Consider the following 19,533-nt stretch of genomic DNA (forward strand, 5'->3'; position numbering starts at 1 on the left):
CGCGGAACAGCGGTTGAGAAAAACTGGAATAGATGACATGGTTTGTATTGTATTAAGTGATCAATATCTTGGTAATGCCCTGCCTTGTACAGATGCTGATTTACAACAGTTTTCACTTCCCTAAAAGGCTTCCACTAGCTTAATTATTATACTGTGCAGTATACTAGGGGCAGCGTTTGTACAACACACAATTGGACAACACATCTACAGCCTACTACAGAGGCACATTTAAAATTGCCTGTGCTCGTTTTGTGGAGGAAGTGAAGTGCCAATAGTCATATCTTGTTTTTAAATATATATATCTTGAGTGTCCGAACAAAATGGCAGCCATGGGCAACAAGAGAAGAGATGACTGTGCTCTATACTCATGAGTATTGCCACAAAGAAACCACTGGTTGTGGTTACCGTCTTTGTGATGTTACCGTAATTCTTACACCCATGGTTGAAACTGCTGTGAATGCCCTTCTTCATATACAGATTTTAGAAACTCAGGTGGATGTATTTGTCAACGGCCAGTACACTTGAGAACTTGGAATAACTATGCCTGTAATTTTGCCCAATGCAGCCTAGCCGGCTGATCATTATATCAATAAGATTACCCTTTGCTATTCATTGCACAGGACAACTTACCACAAATCCGCATTTAGTCATTACTCCCAAAATATAGTTTTCGTCACCTATCATTCTCCCCCACCCTTCTCACAGGTACTGAAAGTTATTTCCTGTCTCGAGATTTGATTTAAAGTCATCTGCAATTGCCTTTTTTTGGGGGGGGGGAGTTTGCCTAGGACAATTGCATAGGGAATTTAGGAGGCAAATGTTCTTACAAACTAGTTTATAGCTTATCTTCCCACACCTTTGATGAAAAATCAATAGTTTCTCTTCAATGCCATGCTCCCAGGAGTTAAACTGCAGCATGCAATTTGTTTATTACTGTTGCTTGTGTGTACCACTACCCGTGACAGATAAAAGTATGGCTGGAGGTACTTGTAAGGAATACTTGTCCAAAGTTAAAGCAGAAAAAAACAGTGCCAGAATAATGGATTTGGGACGTAAGGGAGGCACGCCCAGCCATGAAGCTGACTGGCTTTGGACAATTCTCTCTCTTAACCTAACCAACTTCATGGAGTTCTGATAAAGATCAAAGAGAATAAAAATTTAAAAACCTAGTAAATGTCAAACATAGAAGATACTTCACACATAAATTCATTTGCCACAGTTATCCTGGTGTTTGGTGTTTTCTCATGCGAATTGTGAAGGGCATTTGCAGTGGACATCTGCTGGGCTTCCCTGGCCTTTTAGGAATGTGCATCTACCCTTCACCTTCAACCTTTTCACTGTGGGGAACACCGCAGCAACCGCCATTGCTTCATAAAGCGTTAAGCAGCTTTATATGTCAAGCGTGCAAAGGGTGTTATCTCTGCCAAATCCAAGATTAACAATGGACGTTAACACTGCAGGGCTTTACTGCCTAGGCCAAGAACCTGATGTCAATTATGCAACCTTTGAAAGTTAAATGCTTAATAAATGTTAAAACAAAGCAGTAGAAAATGATGTACCATTTGTACTCTTCGGAATCCTGGGATTCCTTTGAAACTTGTCTGGAATTTCTCAGTAGAATTAACAGAAATAGCAGACAAGCTTCCCTAAAAGACACCTTGCTCACTACTACTGCAATCACCTACAGGGGTTTGTTGTAGGACACACTCTTCGTTCCTTCAGGGCAGCAGTGAAGTTGAAGAGGCCTAGCAAGGACATTTGAATGTGCTTGGCACCTATCTTAAAGTACTTCAAATCCCTCTGCTTCTTGCTGGCAGAAGAGTCAGTGTGGAAAAACTTCCCTAAAGGTTTAAAGTTTGAAAACCAAAGAAGCTCAGTATCTTCCTCAGCTCCGGTTACCTCACATACCAAAAGCAAAGGAATTTCCATATTGTTTTATTAAAACAGATAGGATAGGCCCAAAACAACAGACTGGATATGGTGCAGAGACCTCATGATGCAGGCGAGATACAATGTGGGGATGTCACCTTGAACCCAGGAATAAAACTCAGGAATAAAAAAAAATCTGCTGAGTGATGGCTAGGCCACCCCACACATGATTTAGCTTTATAGCTCATTCCTTCAGAGGGAGTGCAAATCCTCCCAGAATAGATATCTCCCTGAGAAGTTCCATGCCTCTTATGTTTTTCCTGGAAACTATTTGGAAGTTTCACCTGAGGGGAAGAAATCTACATATTTGCTTTCCTTAAATTACAGAATTGACCAGCACGGAGTAAGACCAAGAGCAAACAATGCTAATGAAACGTACATTCCCAGCTTGTCTCTGGAAATGAATTATTAAGAGGGGCAAAGAAAATGATTTAGGTGTCCATAACTAATTTAGATGTTTATTGGTTGTGTTTACATTAATCACTCGTGAGTCTATTGTAAGAATTAAGATTAGGGACAATTTGATTAGTATGGAGAAAGTAATTTTCGACGTGATAGACACTGGAGATTTTGCACTAGACAGATCTCATTAGATGCTAGGGTGGTTTGTGTTTTACAATCCTGTGAGCATCATTACAATAATGTTTCTGATATTGTGAAGAATAAGCAATATTTACAAGTCCTTCTCCATTATATAAAACAGGAGCTCTGTTGAGTGCAATTAATCACCACCACCAACAACAATAATAAATATGAGCCAGAGTTCTAGCACTGAAGGGAATATATGAGGCTGTGCATAACTCTTTTGTCAGCTGTATTTTGGGGGTGCTTTGAAGTATGGAATGTCCAGTGTTATAGCAAGTGGTTGTAATGTTAGGGGTCAGAAACAGCTTCTGGGGGGGATTATCCTGCCCTTTTATTGCCCATCTAAAGTCAAAATAAGGGTTTTGGGAGTGGCAGCATTTGTGACGAAAAGCGGAGCATAGTTTGGGTAATTGAGACATTAACCTGACAACCTATCGCTCCATATCCAGCAAGGTAAGCTGACAAGGGATCTTTGGATCTTTTCCATCTCTCTGATTTCCCTGTTAAATAAGTTCCTATTTAGGCAAAGAATTGCTTTGGATTCCATATCTGCGTGGAAAAGACATGCTGGGTTCCTCAGGTGGAACTACTGATACCTTAAAGTGCTTCCATCTGTTCTTTATACAACTACATGTCCTATATAAGAGTTCTCTCCTGCAAGACCAACCTTTTCATGAATGAAGCCAACCCCTTCAGGGAACTGGGATGGAGGAAGGAGAATCTCCTAATTTTCATTCTCTTTGGTGCTTCCATTTCACCCATCAATACCTCTTCTTTTAAGATTGCCATCCAGGGTGAATGACTCTGACTCCTGATGTTTCCATCTGTTTCTGTTACTGTTCACACCTAGCATACAGCTTATTAGCAATTGTCTTCGACCTATTACCGGTATCAAAAGTTGGAACAGCTAGTATTTTCATTGTTCATTAATAAATTGTTATACTCACCTGAAAAACAAGGTTTCTCCCTCTCTTTCCCAATTTGAAAGGTTGGCAAATGTTTTCTCTTAAGTATAGTTGTCTATATACTGAGTTCATGAAATGAGATTGGGAGGGAGGGTTCAATTGGGTTTTTTGTGATATTTTAACCTTTGTGGTAGTGTTCTTTAAAATATTGTTCCTTCTGCATCATTTTCCTTCTCCCCGCTTTAAAAAAAAAGAGAGCAGTTTTCTGAGTGTATAATCTGTAAGATTGTCTATGACAATACAATAAAATGATCACACCTTATCTGTGACACAGATCTTGCCACCCAACAAAACTGATTACCTTGTTCTTCTTCATTTATGTGAGATACTTCGTATCACATTAATTTTGACGGGTTAAAAAGCTAAGCCAATATCATTAAACAGAGATTGTCATCCACCTTTTGACAGCTGTTGGTAATTACTGGCAATAGAAGCACTTGATCATCAAACTAATATGACAAGGCCTCACACGTCACCCTTTAAGCAGGTATTTATAAAGTGCTGGTGCTGATGTTAGGAGGGGGCCAAAGGAAAATGAGCCAGTGGGTATGTGCCCCACAGACAGCTACCACCACACCCATAGCAGGACCTGCCAGCCCTATCATGAAGCACAAGAAACCCTCTGAGACAAAAAGGAAGGGGTTTCCTGCAACTGCAGACCACATCCAATGGGGACATCAACGGAAGTTGACAAACTTACTGTGTAAGAGCAACTCATGCGGTCAGCTCCACATCATTCTGTAGGGTTTCCACCATTCCAGAGCTGTGTGCCATTAACAATTGTGCAATGGGGAGAGGCTTCACCTGCCAAATTTCTGCAAGTTCAGCTCTGCAAAAAATAAACAATGAAATGAAATGTAAAATAAAGAAAGGGTGGCGAATGAATAGAAAATAGTTCTGATAAGAAACTGAAACATTGGAGCAGTTCTAGAAAGGAGTTACAGAAAAGGCACCTGACAGTTGGCCAGACATTGTTTTGTTTTTTAAATTGTCTGTGCACCGTAGTGGCTTTTAAAGGATTATTGAATATAAAAGCAAGCCGAGATCAATCCAGAATGCTGGTTTTTAAACTAACAAAGCTTGAAAGTGTACTGGGATCATTTAAGCAATATTCTTTTCCAAGGGTATTTGTAAAATGTAAAAGAAACCCACTAGAGGATAGAGACTTTTATTTCAAGGGGGGGGTGAGGCATACCAAGAAGGGAGCAGTTTGCTGCTATGTGAATATGTCACTTAAAAGAATATAGGCGCGTGAGCTTATGGAAAGCAAACATTCTGTTAAAGCCAAGAGCAATTTCACAATGCCACACCTGCTTTTTAGCAGGGATTAATTTTCCGCACATGCCTTCTTGGGAAATGAGGGGAATTGGTCTCTTTCTTGGGAATTACCTGGGCAGGAGGAGAGTGATCAGGCTGCTATTTAAGCCTGCTGTCCAGCCCTTAACCTTCTATTTTGCAGCATCCACTCTTTCTAATTTTTTGCTAGTCATCCTTTCTGGGGCCTGAGTAATAATTTTAGAGGAGTGCCTGATTTGTCCCATGGAATTCCTTCTTCACCCACTGTAGGATCCTTTGATTTGCTCTTGATATACGTACTAACTTGGTCTGCTTTGGACTCAGAACAGGAAGGTAAGGGAATTTAAAGATTTAGTAGACAGGCAGGCTGAGGCATTATGGAGGTTGTCAGGAGTCTTGAGTCACCTTCTGCAGCCTTTGGCTTGGGAATCCCTGAGCTGCCTTGTAGACCTGGCATGCACACCTTGGTGAACACTGGACAGTAGGCCCCTTTTGAATATGATACTTTAGAAGTCAATAACAAGTGTGATATAATTTATTAGCAATAAGACAAGGATTCTGAGTGATTCCTTCACTGCCCTTTGGTTAACGAATTTGTGTCCATTTGACAAGGGTGTGAGGGAGGGTCTACTATCCTTTTAAAAGTATTTCTTAATGTCTGGAGAAATGTCAGTCTTTGGAATTTTGGAGGAGAACCACAGCTGTCTAAAAGATAAGAGGGTTTTCTTCCAAAATTCCTCTGTAGGGCTTCACACATTTCTTCAGTGGGCACCTAATCTTCTGGGGTCTCTTTTGGATATGAGTGCTTTTCTCTTTTGGTATCACACTGGAAGTTCCCCATAATACTCACATATCAAAGAGAGGATATTTATTCTGCAGGCATAATTTATTATAAGCACTGCAAATATATAGCCTGCATTAATTGCAGAGAATCAAAAATAGGAGTTTAAGCATCATAAATTTATGTCTTTAGGCAAAAGCTTCTCTTTAGTTTATGGGAATGAAATAATAAAATAGGACTTTACATCTTTGAAAAATTTATTTGCTCATACTATGCATCAGAGTAAAATAGATCATCCATAAAAAGACAATTTTAGAGCACCAACCAAGTGTTCATAACATTAATCAGAGATGTCTATTAGGAAGCAACACATGAATGACAGAGGATTTTTATTGCTTTGTTTTTCTTCAGCTCTTTTATAAATCATCTCATAAAAGTAGCCATCTAGTTTTTTATTGATTTAAATTCAATCTAGACTATAATATTTCAAGCATAACAATGCCTGATAATACTAGTACTTCCATCCAAGTCTGCTTTCGGAACTGGTGCAGCTCAGAAGCTTGCTCTCGTATCCTCTTGAGCTTTGGAATATGAGGTACCACTTGTGTGAGAACAGTTAGCAACTCACAATCTTCATACAGTGTTTGCTTTTTAAAACCTAGAACTAACGGAGTACCCTTGCGGCTTGGGCCATGGAAACACATCACTCATGGTTGAAAATGCAGCAGTGGTACACGAAGGGGCAGAACAACCATCTTCTGACATTGGTTCCATTGCCTCTTGCCAGACATGGATGGTGTGCAGGGCAAGGCAGTGTGAAGTCAAGGAAGCTGCATGTTACAAATCCAGAGCTTCCTCAAGCTCACTGCCATCTCACCCTGCCCCATCCCAGTAAACACAGCACTGCCTTCCTCCTCCACATGCACCGCTGCTGGACCTGCATATTGAATTCTTTCCTATTTGGCACTTTCCTACTTGGCCCTCCAGATGTTTTTGGACTCCATCTTCCATTAGCCCCAGCTAGCATGCCCAATTGTAAGGGAAGATGGGAGGCGTGGCCTAACAGCATGTGGAGGGCTGCAGGTTTCCCCACCTGTTACATCTCAGTTCTCAGAGTTCTGAAGCCTTTTATTGGGTCTGAAGAGTTGAACTCTTTGCCCTCGCATTCATGATTATTTTCTGCCTGATGTTTTATTAGCCTTATCGCACAATTGGAGATATATCAGGCATTAAGGCTCTGCACGTAAAGGATTTTATTTAGCATGTGTCATACATTAAGCTAATTAAGGGAGGGGGAAATCATTCTTTAACTTAATTAAGTATGGTTTTTAAATGTGTACTTTTGGGTTTTGTGTAAAAGTATCAGCACTTCAGCAAAATCCTGCATGCTAATGAAAGCAGAAGAAAAGCTGCAGCCTGTGTTTATTCCTCGATATATAGGCTTAGGAAGCATCATTTGCAGTAAACCGATAAGCAGAACGCAAGGCCAACAGAGCCACATTTTGAAACCTCGCAAATATTTCAGCTTTTCTAGCATAATTATAATTCTAAATTACACCGTAAGAACTAGAAGTACAGAGCAGAGTTCTTCTCCTTTTTTCCCCAAGCAAAAAATAAAGCACATTTTAGCCAATTAAAAATCAAAAGGATTTTAAAAAAGGAAATACCCTTTCTTCTTCTTAACTCATAACTAGGTTTATTGAACAATAGAAAAAAATCATTGACACACAATGCTCTTGCAATTAATTGAAAGTCTGTTTCAGTGCTTCATTTAGCAGGCAGTGCTTTCATTAACCGTATCCATAAACTAAAAGCACATCCCCAAAACAGTTTGCCTTGTAATTTGTCAAGCATTCAATTGTCAGGCTGGATTATCATCATTTATATAAGAGTCCCATTTTTTTAAGAAACCAGGGAGCTTTTCAGATGAGTTAGTTTTACTTTCTCCCATTTATGTATTGGCAGGTTATCTCTTATTCATTCCATTTTACAAATCTGCGTATGTTGAAAATGTAAGCCCCATTGAAAGCTGAGCAGCTGTCAAAACACACAGTGTTAGCATAGCCACTTGCAGCATTTAAAACAAAATTGCTAAATGATAGGTCTTTTCCCCTCCCTTGTCTTTTGTTACTTACAGGATTTTGGAGAAGATGATTCTCTCTACATCACCAAGGTAACAACTATTCACATGGGCAATTACACGTGTCATGCCTATGGCTATGAAGAACTGTATCAGACCCACATTCTTCAGGTGAATGGTTAGTAAATGGCACATGTGACAATTCGCTGAAATGTTCCTGTGAGCAATGCTGAATGTTAATATTGTTCTCACAAAAGCAACAAAACAAAAGCATACCACATCTTTTCACTGCTACCCACAGAAGGGGGGGGGAACCTGTTATATTGTTAATTTACACATTGAGAAACAGCAAGGGGAAAGAAAGCAGTGATAGAGAGATCAACCGAAGAGATATACAAAATGTTTGTTAATTTTTAAAAAAATCTATAGCAGTGATGGGTGAAAAGTGGATTGGGAGCTACTGGGAGATCTCTGGCTGATTTGCAGCCGTAAGGGTTTCTGACTCCGAATGGCAACAGCAAAAAGGCACCTTTCCTTTTGATTCTGCAACAGGCGTTCACTTTTATCTCCTCCACTTCATAGAGCCCCACATATACCCCAGAAATCTGCTCTGGAGGGTCCCCTAATCACCTGAAGCAGATTTTGAGGGTGTGCAGGAAAGGAGAGTGAAATCCATTGCATGAGTATTTCACTCTTGCATAGACAGTACCAGATAAGGCCCTGCGTCTTTTACCCCCAGCTTGGTTCATAGCGTTCTCAAAAACAAAGTATATCCATCAGGCCTGAAGTCTGCCTACCCTTGATCTACGGTTAATGCAATTTATCAGTATAGCAGTTATGAATGTTTCCCAGGCCTTTGTTGGTTATCATCAATCTCGTGGGCCGACAACTGTTTCCTTGAGGCAAAGTTTTCTTTTCTTGGTCACTGGCAATTTTTAGCTGCAATTTTATTAATAGGGCTATATGCAGCTTCCAGAGAGGGCTCCAAACACAAGTCTGAAGCAGGGTTGTTGTTTTTAGGCCAGCCAAAGAAAAGGAGAGATGAACTTGCAGGATGGGCTCTGCTTAAGGAACAGTGTGTGGTTAATCCATTGTGCCTGGATGCAACAAATTGGTTTGACTTATGGGAATACTTACATTTTGTGTGTGCATTCATATATATGTGCAGTTAGGTGGGCTGTGCATGCTTCAGGGAGGAAAAAAATTCCCTTCTCCAAATGTTCTTTGTGTGATAACGAGGAGTGGTTCGCCCAGCAGGGCAGGGCAGCAGCAATACCTCCTGGCAGGAATGCCACTGTTGCTTTTACCAGGAGAGCTGAGGCAGCAAGATCAGGGCTATGCAGGCACACAGATATAGCCAATCCAGCACTCCTGCATGTGCCCCTGTGGACCCAACCTTGCCACCCACCCACCCACCCACCCACCTACCTCTACCTTACTGGTAAGCAGCAGTAATACCTCTTTGGAGGAGTGTCTGTTGCTGCAGCTCCATGATGCCTACTGGCCTGCTCATGATAATTTCTGATAAATACTGGGGGGGGGGGGTATTTTAAATGTATTTTTTTTATTTTGTTGTTTTCCACTTTAGGCAACTGTGGCAGAAAGGGCAGGGTTAAAATGTTAATAAATACATAAGCCAAACAGCTTGCGCCTCTGTATCTTTTCAGATATTCTGGAATGTTACTGGTGTCAGGCAGCAATGTAGATTTGTTGCCATCCCTGAGAATCCAAGCCCCAGAAGGCTTTGAAACTTCAAAAGATGATGCACAGAGTGGGACATTGTAGACAGTAGATCAAATCCAAGGCTTCCTCCCCACCTGCCTTTTCAGATACAACAAGTTGGGAGGGGGGTATGTGTTCTTTGTAGATGAAAGTACAGGGAAGTGAGTTTCATGTTTGCTTTTATATATATCTATAAAACCCTGTGAGGCATCCTCTCCTCAAAGGGCATTCTTCTCATTACAAATGTTCTTCCTTGTTTGCCTTGTAATATGCCCAAACAGCCAAGCGCTAGCAAACATGTCAAGTGTGTGGACATCAGTTTTGACAGAGTGGTGTTGGAGTCTTATGCAACACTGCAGAGTGATGCCAGAGCCTGTGAGAAAGATTTGTCTGATGCAGCGTGGAAGGCTCTTGTGCTACCTCTTGAGATTTCCCCCTAAAGTGCCTTGTTGCAGCTCCTAATGTACTCCATTCCCCTTGCACAACTCTTCTTTTTCACTCCAGTGATTACATGTTCCGGCAACTGATGTTGGGGCAGTGGATCAAAAAGGGATGGCAAAACAATGTTGTTTCACCTACAGAAGCCAGTGCTGGCATTGCAAGACTGGTTCTTCTTCAGGGATTGCTTGCATTTCATGGTTTTGCAGTCCGGGGACAAGGTCTGAGCCTTTCCCCTGGACTGAAAGGCAGAATGCTAATTAAGGCAAGGAACATGCAATTAGACTAATCTATAAACTAAGTGAACTTAGCAGAAAATGACAAATAATATAATAGCATATGATAATATATTTTAAATGTGTAGAGAATCAGAATTCAGGAAAATGATGCTCTAGTTCGGTGCTGCCATATGAGTCATACCATAATACGTATTTCACAAAAGAACCTGGACCAGAAATTTAGATTGTAAGAAGCTGCCTTATTATAATGAGTTGGGCCATTGGTTCATCTAGCTCAGTACTGCCCACAGCAACTTTCCAGGGTTTCAGGTAGGGGACATATCCAGCCCTACCTTAAGACGCCAGGAACAGAAGCTAGGACATTTTGCATACAAAGCAGAAGCTCTGCCATACATGCTCCCAATGTTCTCACAAATATGCTAACAGTAAGTAAATATTTAGGCCGATTCCTTCTCCTTATCCCAAAGCAAAGGCACCCCGTGGGGAAGTCTGTAGATCTTAGTAAATGCTGGTGCAAACCTCTCTTTTCCCTTCCACAAAATGTGACCCACAAATACTTAAGTATTATGTTGATGAACACCAATAGTTAGCTTGTGCGCTTTCACTTTGCACTGAATATTGTACCCATTTATCAGGCCTGTGACCAAGTCCATGAACAAGATGCCCAGTTTGCATGCCTTCTGTTGTTGAAGAGAAGTGTGTTCTTTTTCATTATGTATCTTCCAGTTTGGGGACTGACACTTTGCAGGTGGGAGAGGCTCAACCTCCCTCCCTTTCTCTCTCACTCTGTAAAACATATTTTGTTCTTTTGTGCACTCTCTCCTTACATCAGCTTCCTATATCAACTGAAGAAGAAGGCGATGTCACTCACCTTCTTAGTTCCAATCATTCTCCCATTCAAATCTCTCTAGAGACATCACTACCTGTTTCTTAAGAATTATTTTCATTGAGAAAGCATCAGACAGCTATCCTTGCCCATTAGCTACTCGTCTACCATACAAAGGAAGATTATCCAGCAGCTGTGTAATGCCATAGCTGCCAAGTCTCCCATTTTCCCCTGGAAATCCCCGTTTTTCCAGCTGTTCCTAGCTGAAAAAAATGGATTTTTTTTGTTTTTTCCCGGTTTATTCTGGCATGGTGGCCATTTTGGAACTGGGCGCAGCATGCTCAGAAGCGACTTTTGATGCTGCTCTGCCCAGTTCCAAAATGGCTGCAGTGCGACTTCTGAGCATGCTCCGCCCAGTTCCAAAATAGCGGCAGCGCTACTTCCGGTCTGCTATTTCCGGCTCGGTCCCTTATTTCTCTGACAGCAACTTGGCAGGTATGGTAATACTAGGATAGCGCAGAAACTATCCTAAGGAATATGCATATGGCACAGAAGTTTCATATGTCTGTGGACCTAGCATTATCTGGGCAACATGGGAGATGATGCAGAAGGTGTCTTTCCAAGACTGCTCCAGCAGTCAGAAAACCCAAGTCATGTGGGAGGAATCAGAGAAGTGACTCCTTCCCTTGTTAGTCTTATATCTACCAGGAACTGGATCAGTTCCTGTGGAGGCTGGTCCATTAGGGCAAATGGGCCCCACCGACCTCTATCTGCCCTCAGCCAGTCCCCACCTGTCTGCCTTCTTTCTTACAATCAGTCCAAAGGGTGACACTGTCTGTCAGCTTCATACTCCTTAGTCTCAATGTTGCCCCTTAAAGAACTCAGCTGAAAGCTTGGGAACAAAACTAGTATTAGTTTTGGATCTGCCTCTCTTTAGTTCTGGCTCCACCTACTGTTGGTCTCCCAGCCTTCCATTCAACCAATAGGCACCAGCCCCCACTGATAAGTCCTCATGTGGGAAAAAGCTGCATTGTGTGGGGACCTTCTATGTCAGCAGGGAATTCTGACATTACCAAAGTTGTGTGGGAAAGCACATGACACAGAGCTTCCCAGTCTGTTGAAAGGGTTTGAAAGAGGAGCGTGAAGTAAAATATGGGACATTTTGAATAGGGTAGGTTGAAACGGCACCATTTTCTGAAAAGTAAAACTACCGATGTTTCTCTAAGTTCCGCTGTCTTTCACAACATTTCTTTCAAGAAGATGGAATGAATCTGGTTCAGTGCACTCTGTGCCTGTGAATATTTAATAGGGGTCATAAAGAAACACAGGTATGCTGGTAATATGCTTTCTCCCCTTATATGTGCTCATATCACATTAGAGTTTTGTATTTTATACATCAAGTTTAGCGAAAGAAAAGCCATTTATCATTTCTAACAGAAAGCTTTTTTGGGGATAAAGAGCCTCATAAAACAGTAATCTGCTATGAAAATGGATAGTTTGCAAACCAAAAGACCCCTGAGTGCCAGGAATCATTTTCCTTGGTTGCTGCTCTGTAGAATAAGTTGACATAAATCATCGTAACGTCTTCCATGAAAATGGCTACCAAAGGTGGTTGGCTCCTCAATCCAATTTCAGAGATCATCCAAGAGAGCTCCCTAGTAATAGACAGCCATTTGGAACAAGGTAATGTGTGGCAATCTGGCATTTAGAAGAAAAACAGAAAGGTAGAAAAATTCCTCCAGTTTTAGATCACAATCAAACGGCATATGAGCAGTCTGTCCATGTAAATCATTGATGCAACATCACTGTGTTCTTTCAGCTGAGAGCTTCATCTGAGTAGAATTTTTATTATTTTTTTGCCTGCTTGCACATTTGAAATAGCAAAAAAAGACAATCACGGGAATATAATGAGCACAGAACGAATCTAAACCGTGAAAGATCCCTGAGACGAGATGTATAGAATTAAAGTAAAGAATATAAATTATAGAAACCTTTGAGGTTTCTTTGAGTAATTTATGTTTTTTTGAGTATTTATATACATCAATTAGGTTAGCTTCACTATAATTTATATTCTTCACTTTAATTCTATACATCTCGTTTCAGGGATCTTTCACGGTTTAGATTCATTCTGTGCTTGCACATTTGGTCAAACAGGGTTTTTTTCACCTACTCTGTACTGGATTCAGGTGGTGTTCATGTTTAGAGGTCAGTGCTGTTAAATAGATTGGTTTGGTTTCATGGCTAAGTCAGTCACATTGCTGGCAAGGAGGTGTGGGAAAGGTTAAGGTTAGATAAGGCAACAGGTGAGCACCCTTAGGCACTGCTATGGATTGTGAAGGTCATAGGGTTTATCCACACTTCTTTCCCCTGGAAAGCCCATGCTTTAGTGCTGAAACAGCAAATGGCAATCGAGTTTTCCGCAGAGTGGGTTTTCTGGGGGAAAGCAGTAGGGAAAAGGCAAAACCACTTGGATCCATGTCTAGATAGCACAGGGCAAGCAGAAAACCACTCTGGCCCATGCTTTCTAGGCATGGGGCAAACTGAAGTGTGGACGAGCCCTTAGCCTGTTCCGGAGACCCACCTGCCACATCTTTCCAGAGTTATGGGGCCTTGGGTGGGATGGGGCCCTGGGTTTGGAGCTATGCCTTGTCATGTGCCGTGAAATGGGCAGGGCTTGACTCACCCAAGGTTGAGCTTAAGTTAGGTTCCCACTCTGTAGATGTAGTTTAAATAAAATATGGCCCTAGTTCAACTCCTCACTTATGTGTGTCTCACCATTTATTCTTGGGTTCAGTCACAGATAGATTGGTACATTCATTCCTTGCTACCAGTGTACAACAGGCAGTTGCCAGCACCCTCATGTCGTCTCTGAATCCTCCATTTAAGGGAATAAAAACAAAATATTTAAAAGAGGTTGGGTGAAATCAGGAGTGTATTGGAAGTCCAATGCTCCTTTGGAAAGTGAAAGACTAATGTGCAGTGCCCACTAATCCTTCTGAAATGGTGACATAGTAATTTCACTTTGAGGCAATTTTAATGGAGAACTTTGATTCAGTACTGTAGGTGGCTAGTGACAATCCTTTCACAGGATAAATGTGTGCATTCAAGGGCTGCTGCTGAAACATATGGGAAAGCTGTGTTCCATACTTCTTTTGGATCCTCAGAGAAATAAGGCGATACCTCAGCCTTTATTAATTCCAGTTGACAAGTCTTGATCATATGGCACTGAAGTCTTTGTTATTTTACCACTGGAACAATCACCTTGAAAGCATGCACCTATAGAAACCTATCCAAGCCTTCTGCAGCCCTATTCTCTGGCCCATCACTACCTAGAACTGAACAGGCAGATGCCAAGAAGACAACCTTCAATAGTATCCACACAGCTATAGAACTCTCTACCCAGGGAGACTCATCAAGCCTCCTCTTTCCCTGTCTTTAGATTCCCATTGAGAACTTAATTTCAAAACAACCCATAAGGCTTTTTACAAATGTGTTTTATGGTGCTTTTGTATATAGTTATGCTGTTGCAGCCACAAACATATTTAATTGGTGTGTTGCTGTTACGCTATTTTAATGCTGTGAGTTGCCTTAGGAAAGTGTTTTGTTCTTTCTTTCTTTCTTTTAAAAAAGGATGCTAAATTAATAAATAATAGAGATCTAACAACAATGACGGGACGTGGGTGGCGCTCTGGGTTAACCACAGAGCCTAGGGCCTGCTGATCAGAATGTTGGTGGTTCAAATCCCTGTGACGGGGTGAGCTCCCGTTACTCGGTCCCTGCTCCTGCCACCCTACCAGTTTGAAAGCACGTCAAAGTGCACATAGATAAATAGTTACCACTCCTGTGGGAAGGTAAACGGCATTTCCGTGCACTGCTCTGGTTCGCCAGAAGCGGCTTAGTCATGCTGGCCACATGACCTGGAAGCTGTACACCCGCTCCCTCGGCCAATAATGGAAGATGAGCGCTGCAACCCCAGAGTCGGTCACGACTGGACCTAATGGTCAGGGGTCCCTTTACCTTTAACAACAATGACTGCTTTGCAAAGCTTTTAAGGTTCACTGGGTAAATCACTAGTTACAGGTAGGTAGCCGTGTTGGTCTGAGTCGAAGCAAAATAAAAAAAATTCCTCCAGTAGTGCTACTGAAGGAATTTTTTTATTTTGGGTAAATCACTGTTTGGGAAGATGGAGAGGAAATTATTATTGTTGTTTAAATTTGACATGCCTACTCAGAAGGAAGTCTCATTGAGTTCCATAGGGCTTGCTCTCAGGTAAATGAATTTACCTGAATTGCAGCCTTAGCCCCTGTTCACAGCCTAGCCACTTCTATGAGCACATTGATGATGATGATGATGATGATGATGATGATGATGATGATGATGATGATGATGAGAAGTGAAGAAGTTATTGCATGAAGAGACATCTTCATTCATTTCAACTGAAGAAAAAGTAAGGTGACCAAGAGGGACATTTTCTGCTCTAGTGAAGTGAATGAATAATCCCTTCAGCATAAAAGAAGCTCTGTGCTTGTGTGTGAGAGAGGGAGGGAGGGAGGGAGGGAGGGAGGGAGGGAGGGAGGGTTCTGACTCTAGACTGGAGCATGGATGTTGATAAAGGAAATATGGATTATTTATTTAGAAATGTGTGTCTCACCCTTCGAATGCTTTTGCACTGCTAAGAGCAGCTGACGGTTAAAATACAGTATGCTGTCCAGATGCTATTGATTCCCACAATAAAAACAATATAAAACAAGCCAATATAAAAAATTAAAACAGGCACAGCATACAAAACCCGCAAACAGAGTGCACTGTATAATACACCACCTGCCAGGCAGGAACTTGCTGGAACAGAAATGTTTTCACCAATCGATGGAAAGCAGTGAGGGAGGAGGCCAAATAAACATCCCAGGATAAGGTCTTACATAATGCTGGTTGCAGGAAGGAGAACACAAAAACCAGAACGTAGAGATTAGGCAGGCTGTTGCAGGAGGAAGTGGTCCCTTGAGTATTTTAGAGCCAAGCCCTTTAAAGTTTTAAAGGCAATCACCAACACTATGGCTTGTATTTGGAAACACATTGGCAACTAGTGCAGTTGTAGTAGAATGGGTGACATATGACCCCGTGGCCAAGCACCCACGAGCATGAGCCTTGCAGCTACATTTTAAAGTTTCCCAATGTCTAGCTCAACAACTTTTCCATCCAGATTTTCACTGTTTGAAATATCGTGTCCTCCCTCAAAGAGGGCATGTGTTGCGGTGAAACTTGGAGACTGACCTCCTGTGTTGTGGGTGAATAAGATTGGTCAGCCACAACATCCAATTGGTAGGTTCCTCGATGTTGGATTCAATCTGGCCAATAGGGCGCAGTCCAAACGGATCAAGGGACCTATATATTTGCATGCACGTGACACAGAGCTTCTCTTTTGCCTTGTTCATTCGGAACACCCACCCACCTCTCCCTACTTTTAGGGCATTTTTGCGCTTGACCTGGCTATGCTGCCATGTGTCGTCTGTCGTGGGACAGGGGCACAGCAGGAGTTTCCCCCACTTGGCTGATTGCCTGTTGCCATTTGGGTTTCGCCTGCCGCATAGCAAATCATCACAACTTGTAAGGTTGCAGATAGGCATTTGAAGTGTCATATACCATTTCCACCAGAAATGGAAGCTTATGGAGTAGGGCCTTACCCTACTCCAAAAAGCAACTGGAACCATTTCAGAATGATGCCTCGCAATCCCATCTAAGGCATATAGTAGCTAAGATTCTGTTGAGAAGTCCAACAGGGGCATATTTATCTTGCCCAATTCTCAGCATAGGAGAACAACAGTTTTGTTCCAAAAACAACACCTGAAGCAGGATCAAAGTGGTGGGTGTTTTAAACTCTCACTTTTGAAAAATAGGTCTTTTGCTTTGCTCATTTCAAGCACTGCTTGTTTAGGTAAAGTTATAGAGCTTCATCTTTGTTCTGCTTGTGTTGATTAGCTTTAATTAGCATTATTCACTAATGAAAGAAATACTTTTGCCATTATGCTATCAAGTACTTGCAAGGATCAAGCCACATTCTTTGCTTACATGGCTGGTGATGAATCAGGCTCTAAAGAAAGTCAGTCAAGAAAGTCAGGTTAGCACAACTGATGGGCATTCATACCAAAAGTGTTTAAGAAAAACAGCCCAGCATTCATCTACTCACTTTTCATACAGACAAAACTTCCTTTGAATAATCACCTTCTATGAATTTGATTATTATTATTTCCTAATGAGCCAACCTGCTTTTTTTTCTCAGATGCAATGTGACTTCAGTATGTTACCATCTGCACATAATTTTGTATTGTTCTACCCTAGATTCAAGGGACAAAGAAATATAATTACCAGATTTGTTTAAATATCATCAATCTGCCCATGTTAACAAACCCCTCAGTGAGTTTGCCTATTTCCTTTTACAGATATCCTTTGAAAACAGGTTATATTAAATGAGGATGCTGCTCTCATGCCTATTTAAAGATATGATGTAATGCGTGCTAAAATTAGTTTGCCCATGGCTGTAATGAGAATCGCTCAGGAGCATAGTGCTATTAATATGTTGGACTTTTCATTCTTGTTAATTTACTAAGAGAAAGTTGGCTTTTGTAGCAGCCTCAGTACACAAATCTCTTTCCTTCAGAGAGGGACTCTAACAAATCTGGCATGCATTCTTCCAGACAGTTCATGATTAGTAGGCTTGGCAAAGTCAGAAAGCATACTGTCAGCCTGGTTAGAGACTCTTATGGTATGTGAAGCTTATTGTAATGAATGGCAAAAAATATCCCAACAGCACAATGTGCCTTGATGGTTTTATGGATAAAATAAGATAAAACCAAATGCCTAATTTTAAATGGAAACTAAGCTCAGTTCCTATTTTCTCTGTCCACAATTGCCTCCAGTCACTTCAGTTCAAGTTACACCTGAGCTGTCTTTTTTTACATCTTTGTAAACAAAAAGACTTGAAACCATGCTTCCCTTTCTGATACCATTTACAGTAATCCCCAGAACTGGTGACCTGAGAACTATTTTAGGGATCAGTAGGTAGGTAGTTGGTAGGTAGGGACGTGGGTGGCTTACTGATCAGAAGGTCGACGGTTCGAATCCCCGCGACAGGGTGAGCTCCCGTTGCTTGGTCCCTGCTCCAGCCAACTTAGCAGTTTGAAAGCACCTCAAAGTGCAAGTAGATAAATAGGTACCGCTCCGGCGGGAAGGTAAACGGCGTTTCCATGTGCTGCTCTGGTTCGCCAGAAGGGGCTTAGTCACACTGGCCACATGACCTGGAAGCTGAACGCCGGCTCCCTCAGCCAGTAAAGCAAGATGAGCGCCGCAACCCCAGAGTCATCTGCGACTGGACCTATTGGTCAGGGGTCCCTTTACCTAGGTAGGTGCAAGATACTGGAATCTTTCTGCTGATAATCACCAGAAGGAAACAGCTCAAGGGATATTGTGGATGAATATAATTGCTAGATGTTCTTCCTTTCTGAAAATAGCATTGGGGACATATTAATTAGAAGGGTTCCTAGCAAGTTTTTATTCTGGGTTTTGGTGTTCCAAACTGAGTTACCAAACGCAAAAAAAAATCAACAACACAACACAACAACAAACTACACATTGTGCTTGCATCAAAAGTTTGCCGGCCGACATCATCCTCTTAAAAGGACTTTCATTGTGGCAATATTCTGAACTGAGCTAGCTCAGTTTGGTGAATATGGCCCCTCTGTGAAACACTTTTAAAATATGTAGTCAAGTTCTTGCAAAAATGCCAGTTTAAAATGCAACCTGGGAAGACTGGAGGGCTCTCACTATGTGTACAGATTAGTGCCAAGATGAAATAATGGGGGGAATGAACAATAGGAGTTTTTCATGGATTCCTCCACTCGCAAATGACAACTTCACGTTAAAAGATGAATTTCACAAAGATTTGATGCATGCTGATTGTAAAACAATATTTGGTTCTAATATGCAGTCTAATTTTAGTGTCTGTGTATTATTTTTCCACTAGAGCTGCCACGATACGCTTTCACAACACTCTGTTACTGATTTTGCTTATTTGGGTCACACTCAGTACTGAGTAGATGTAGATTCAACCCCTTCTTTCTTCAGTTCTTGTTCAAACACCAACCAAAACTATTTCAGAATACCATTTTAAATTGGATACATGAGGCTGGTTGAGACCCATAGATCAGAGAGCATTCTCAGTAACACCACCACTGGTTTTTTTTGTAGCATACAAAATCAAAAATGCAATTTTCAAAAATCCACACATACTGTTACATAAGAACCCACCCTTCCATTTTACAATGCTATAGGGGGAAAACCTTCCCTATACAAAACATATGGCAAACACAAATATGAGTGACATCATAACAATGTGACTAAACTAGCTTGACTGAGGGGAAGGGAGGCAGCGTAAGGAAATTACCCTCAATTCATTGAAACACATCATGGTGCTGAGAAAAAGAAAAAACCAGGTAGTTTTCAACAACAGTGAAGTTTACTTTTTCAATACAAAATGCTGCTATATACAGTTGCATATCAAACAAGCTATTTGATAAATGTGTATTTTCCTCAAATGGGGCCTTATTCTATCCTTTAGAGACAAGTGAATTCAAAGAACACTTTTTATTGCATCTATTCCGGTGGCAGAAATGTTCAAA

General features: G+C 41.4%; 1 protein-coding gene across 1 annotated transcript in view; it reads left to right on the top strand.

Moving 5' to 3' along the window:
- Positions 1-19,533, top strand: part of FSTL4 (follistatin like 4) — a 218,397-nt gene that overhangs the window by 176,075 nt on the left and 22,789 nt on the right. The window contains exon 6 of the mRNA XM_035099403.2: positions 7,694-7,814. Coding sequence (XP_034955294.2) covers positions 7,694-7,814 — 121 coding nt within the window. The remainder of the gene's footprint in view (positions 1-7,693; positions 7,815-19,533) is intronic.

This window comes from Zootoca vivipara, chromosome 2, assembly GCF_963506605.1.
Source record: "Zootoca vivipara chromosome 2, rZooViv1.1, whole genome shotgun sequence".
Classification (NCBI taxonomy): domain Eukaryota; kingdom Metazoa; phylum Chordata; class Lepidosauria; order Squamata; family Lacertidae; genus Zootoca; species Zootoca vivipara.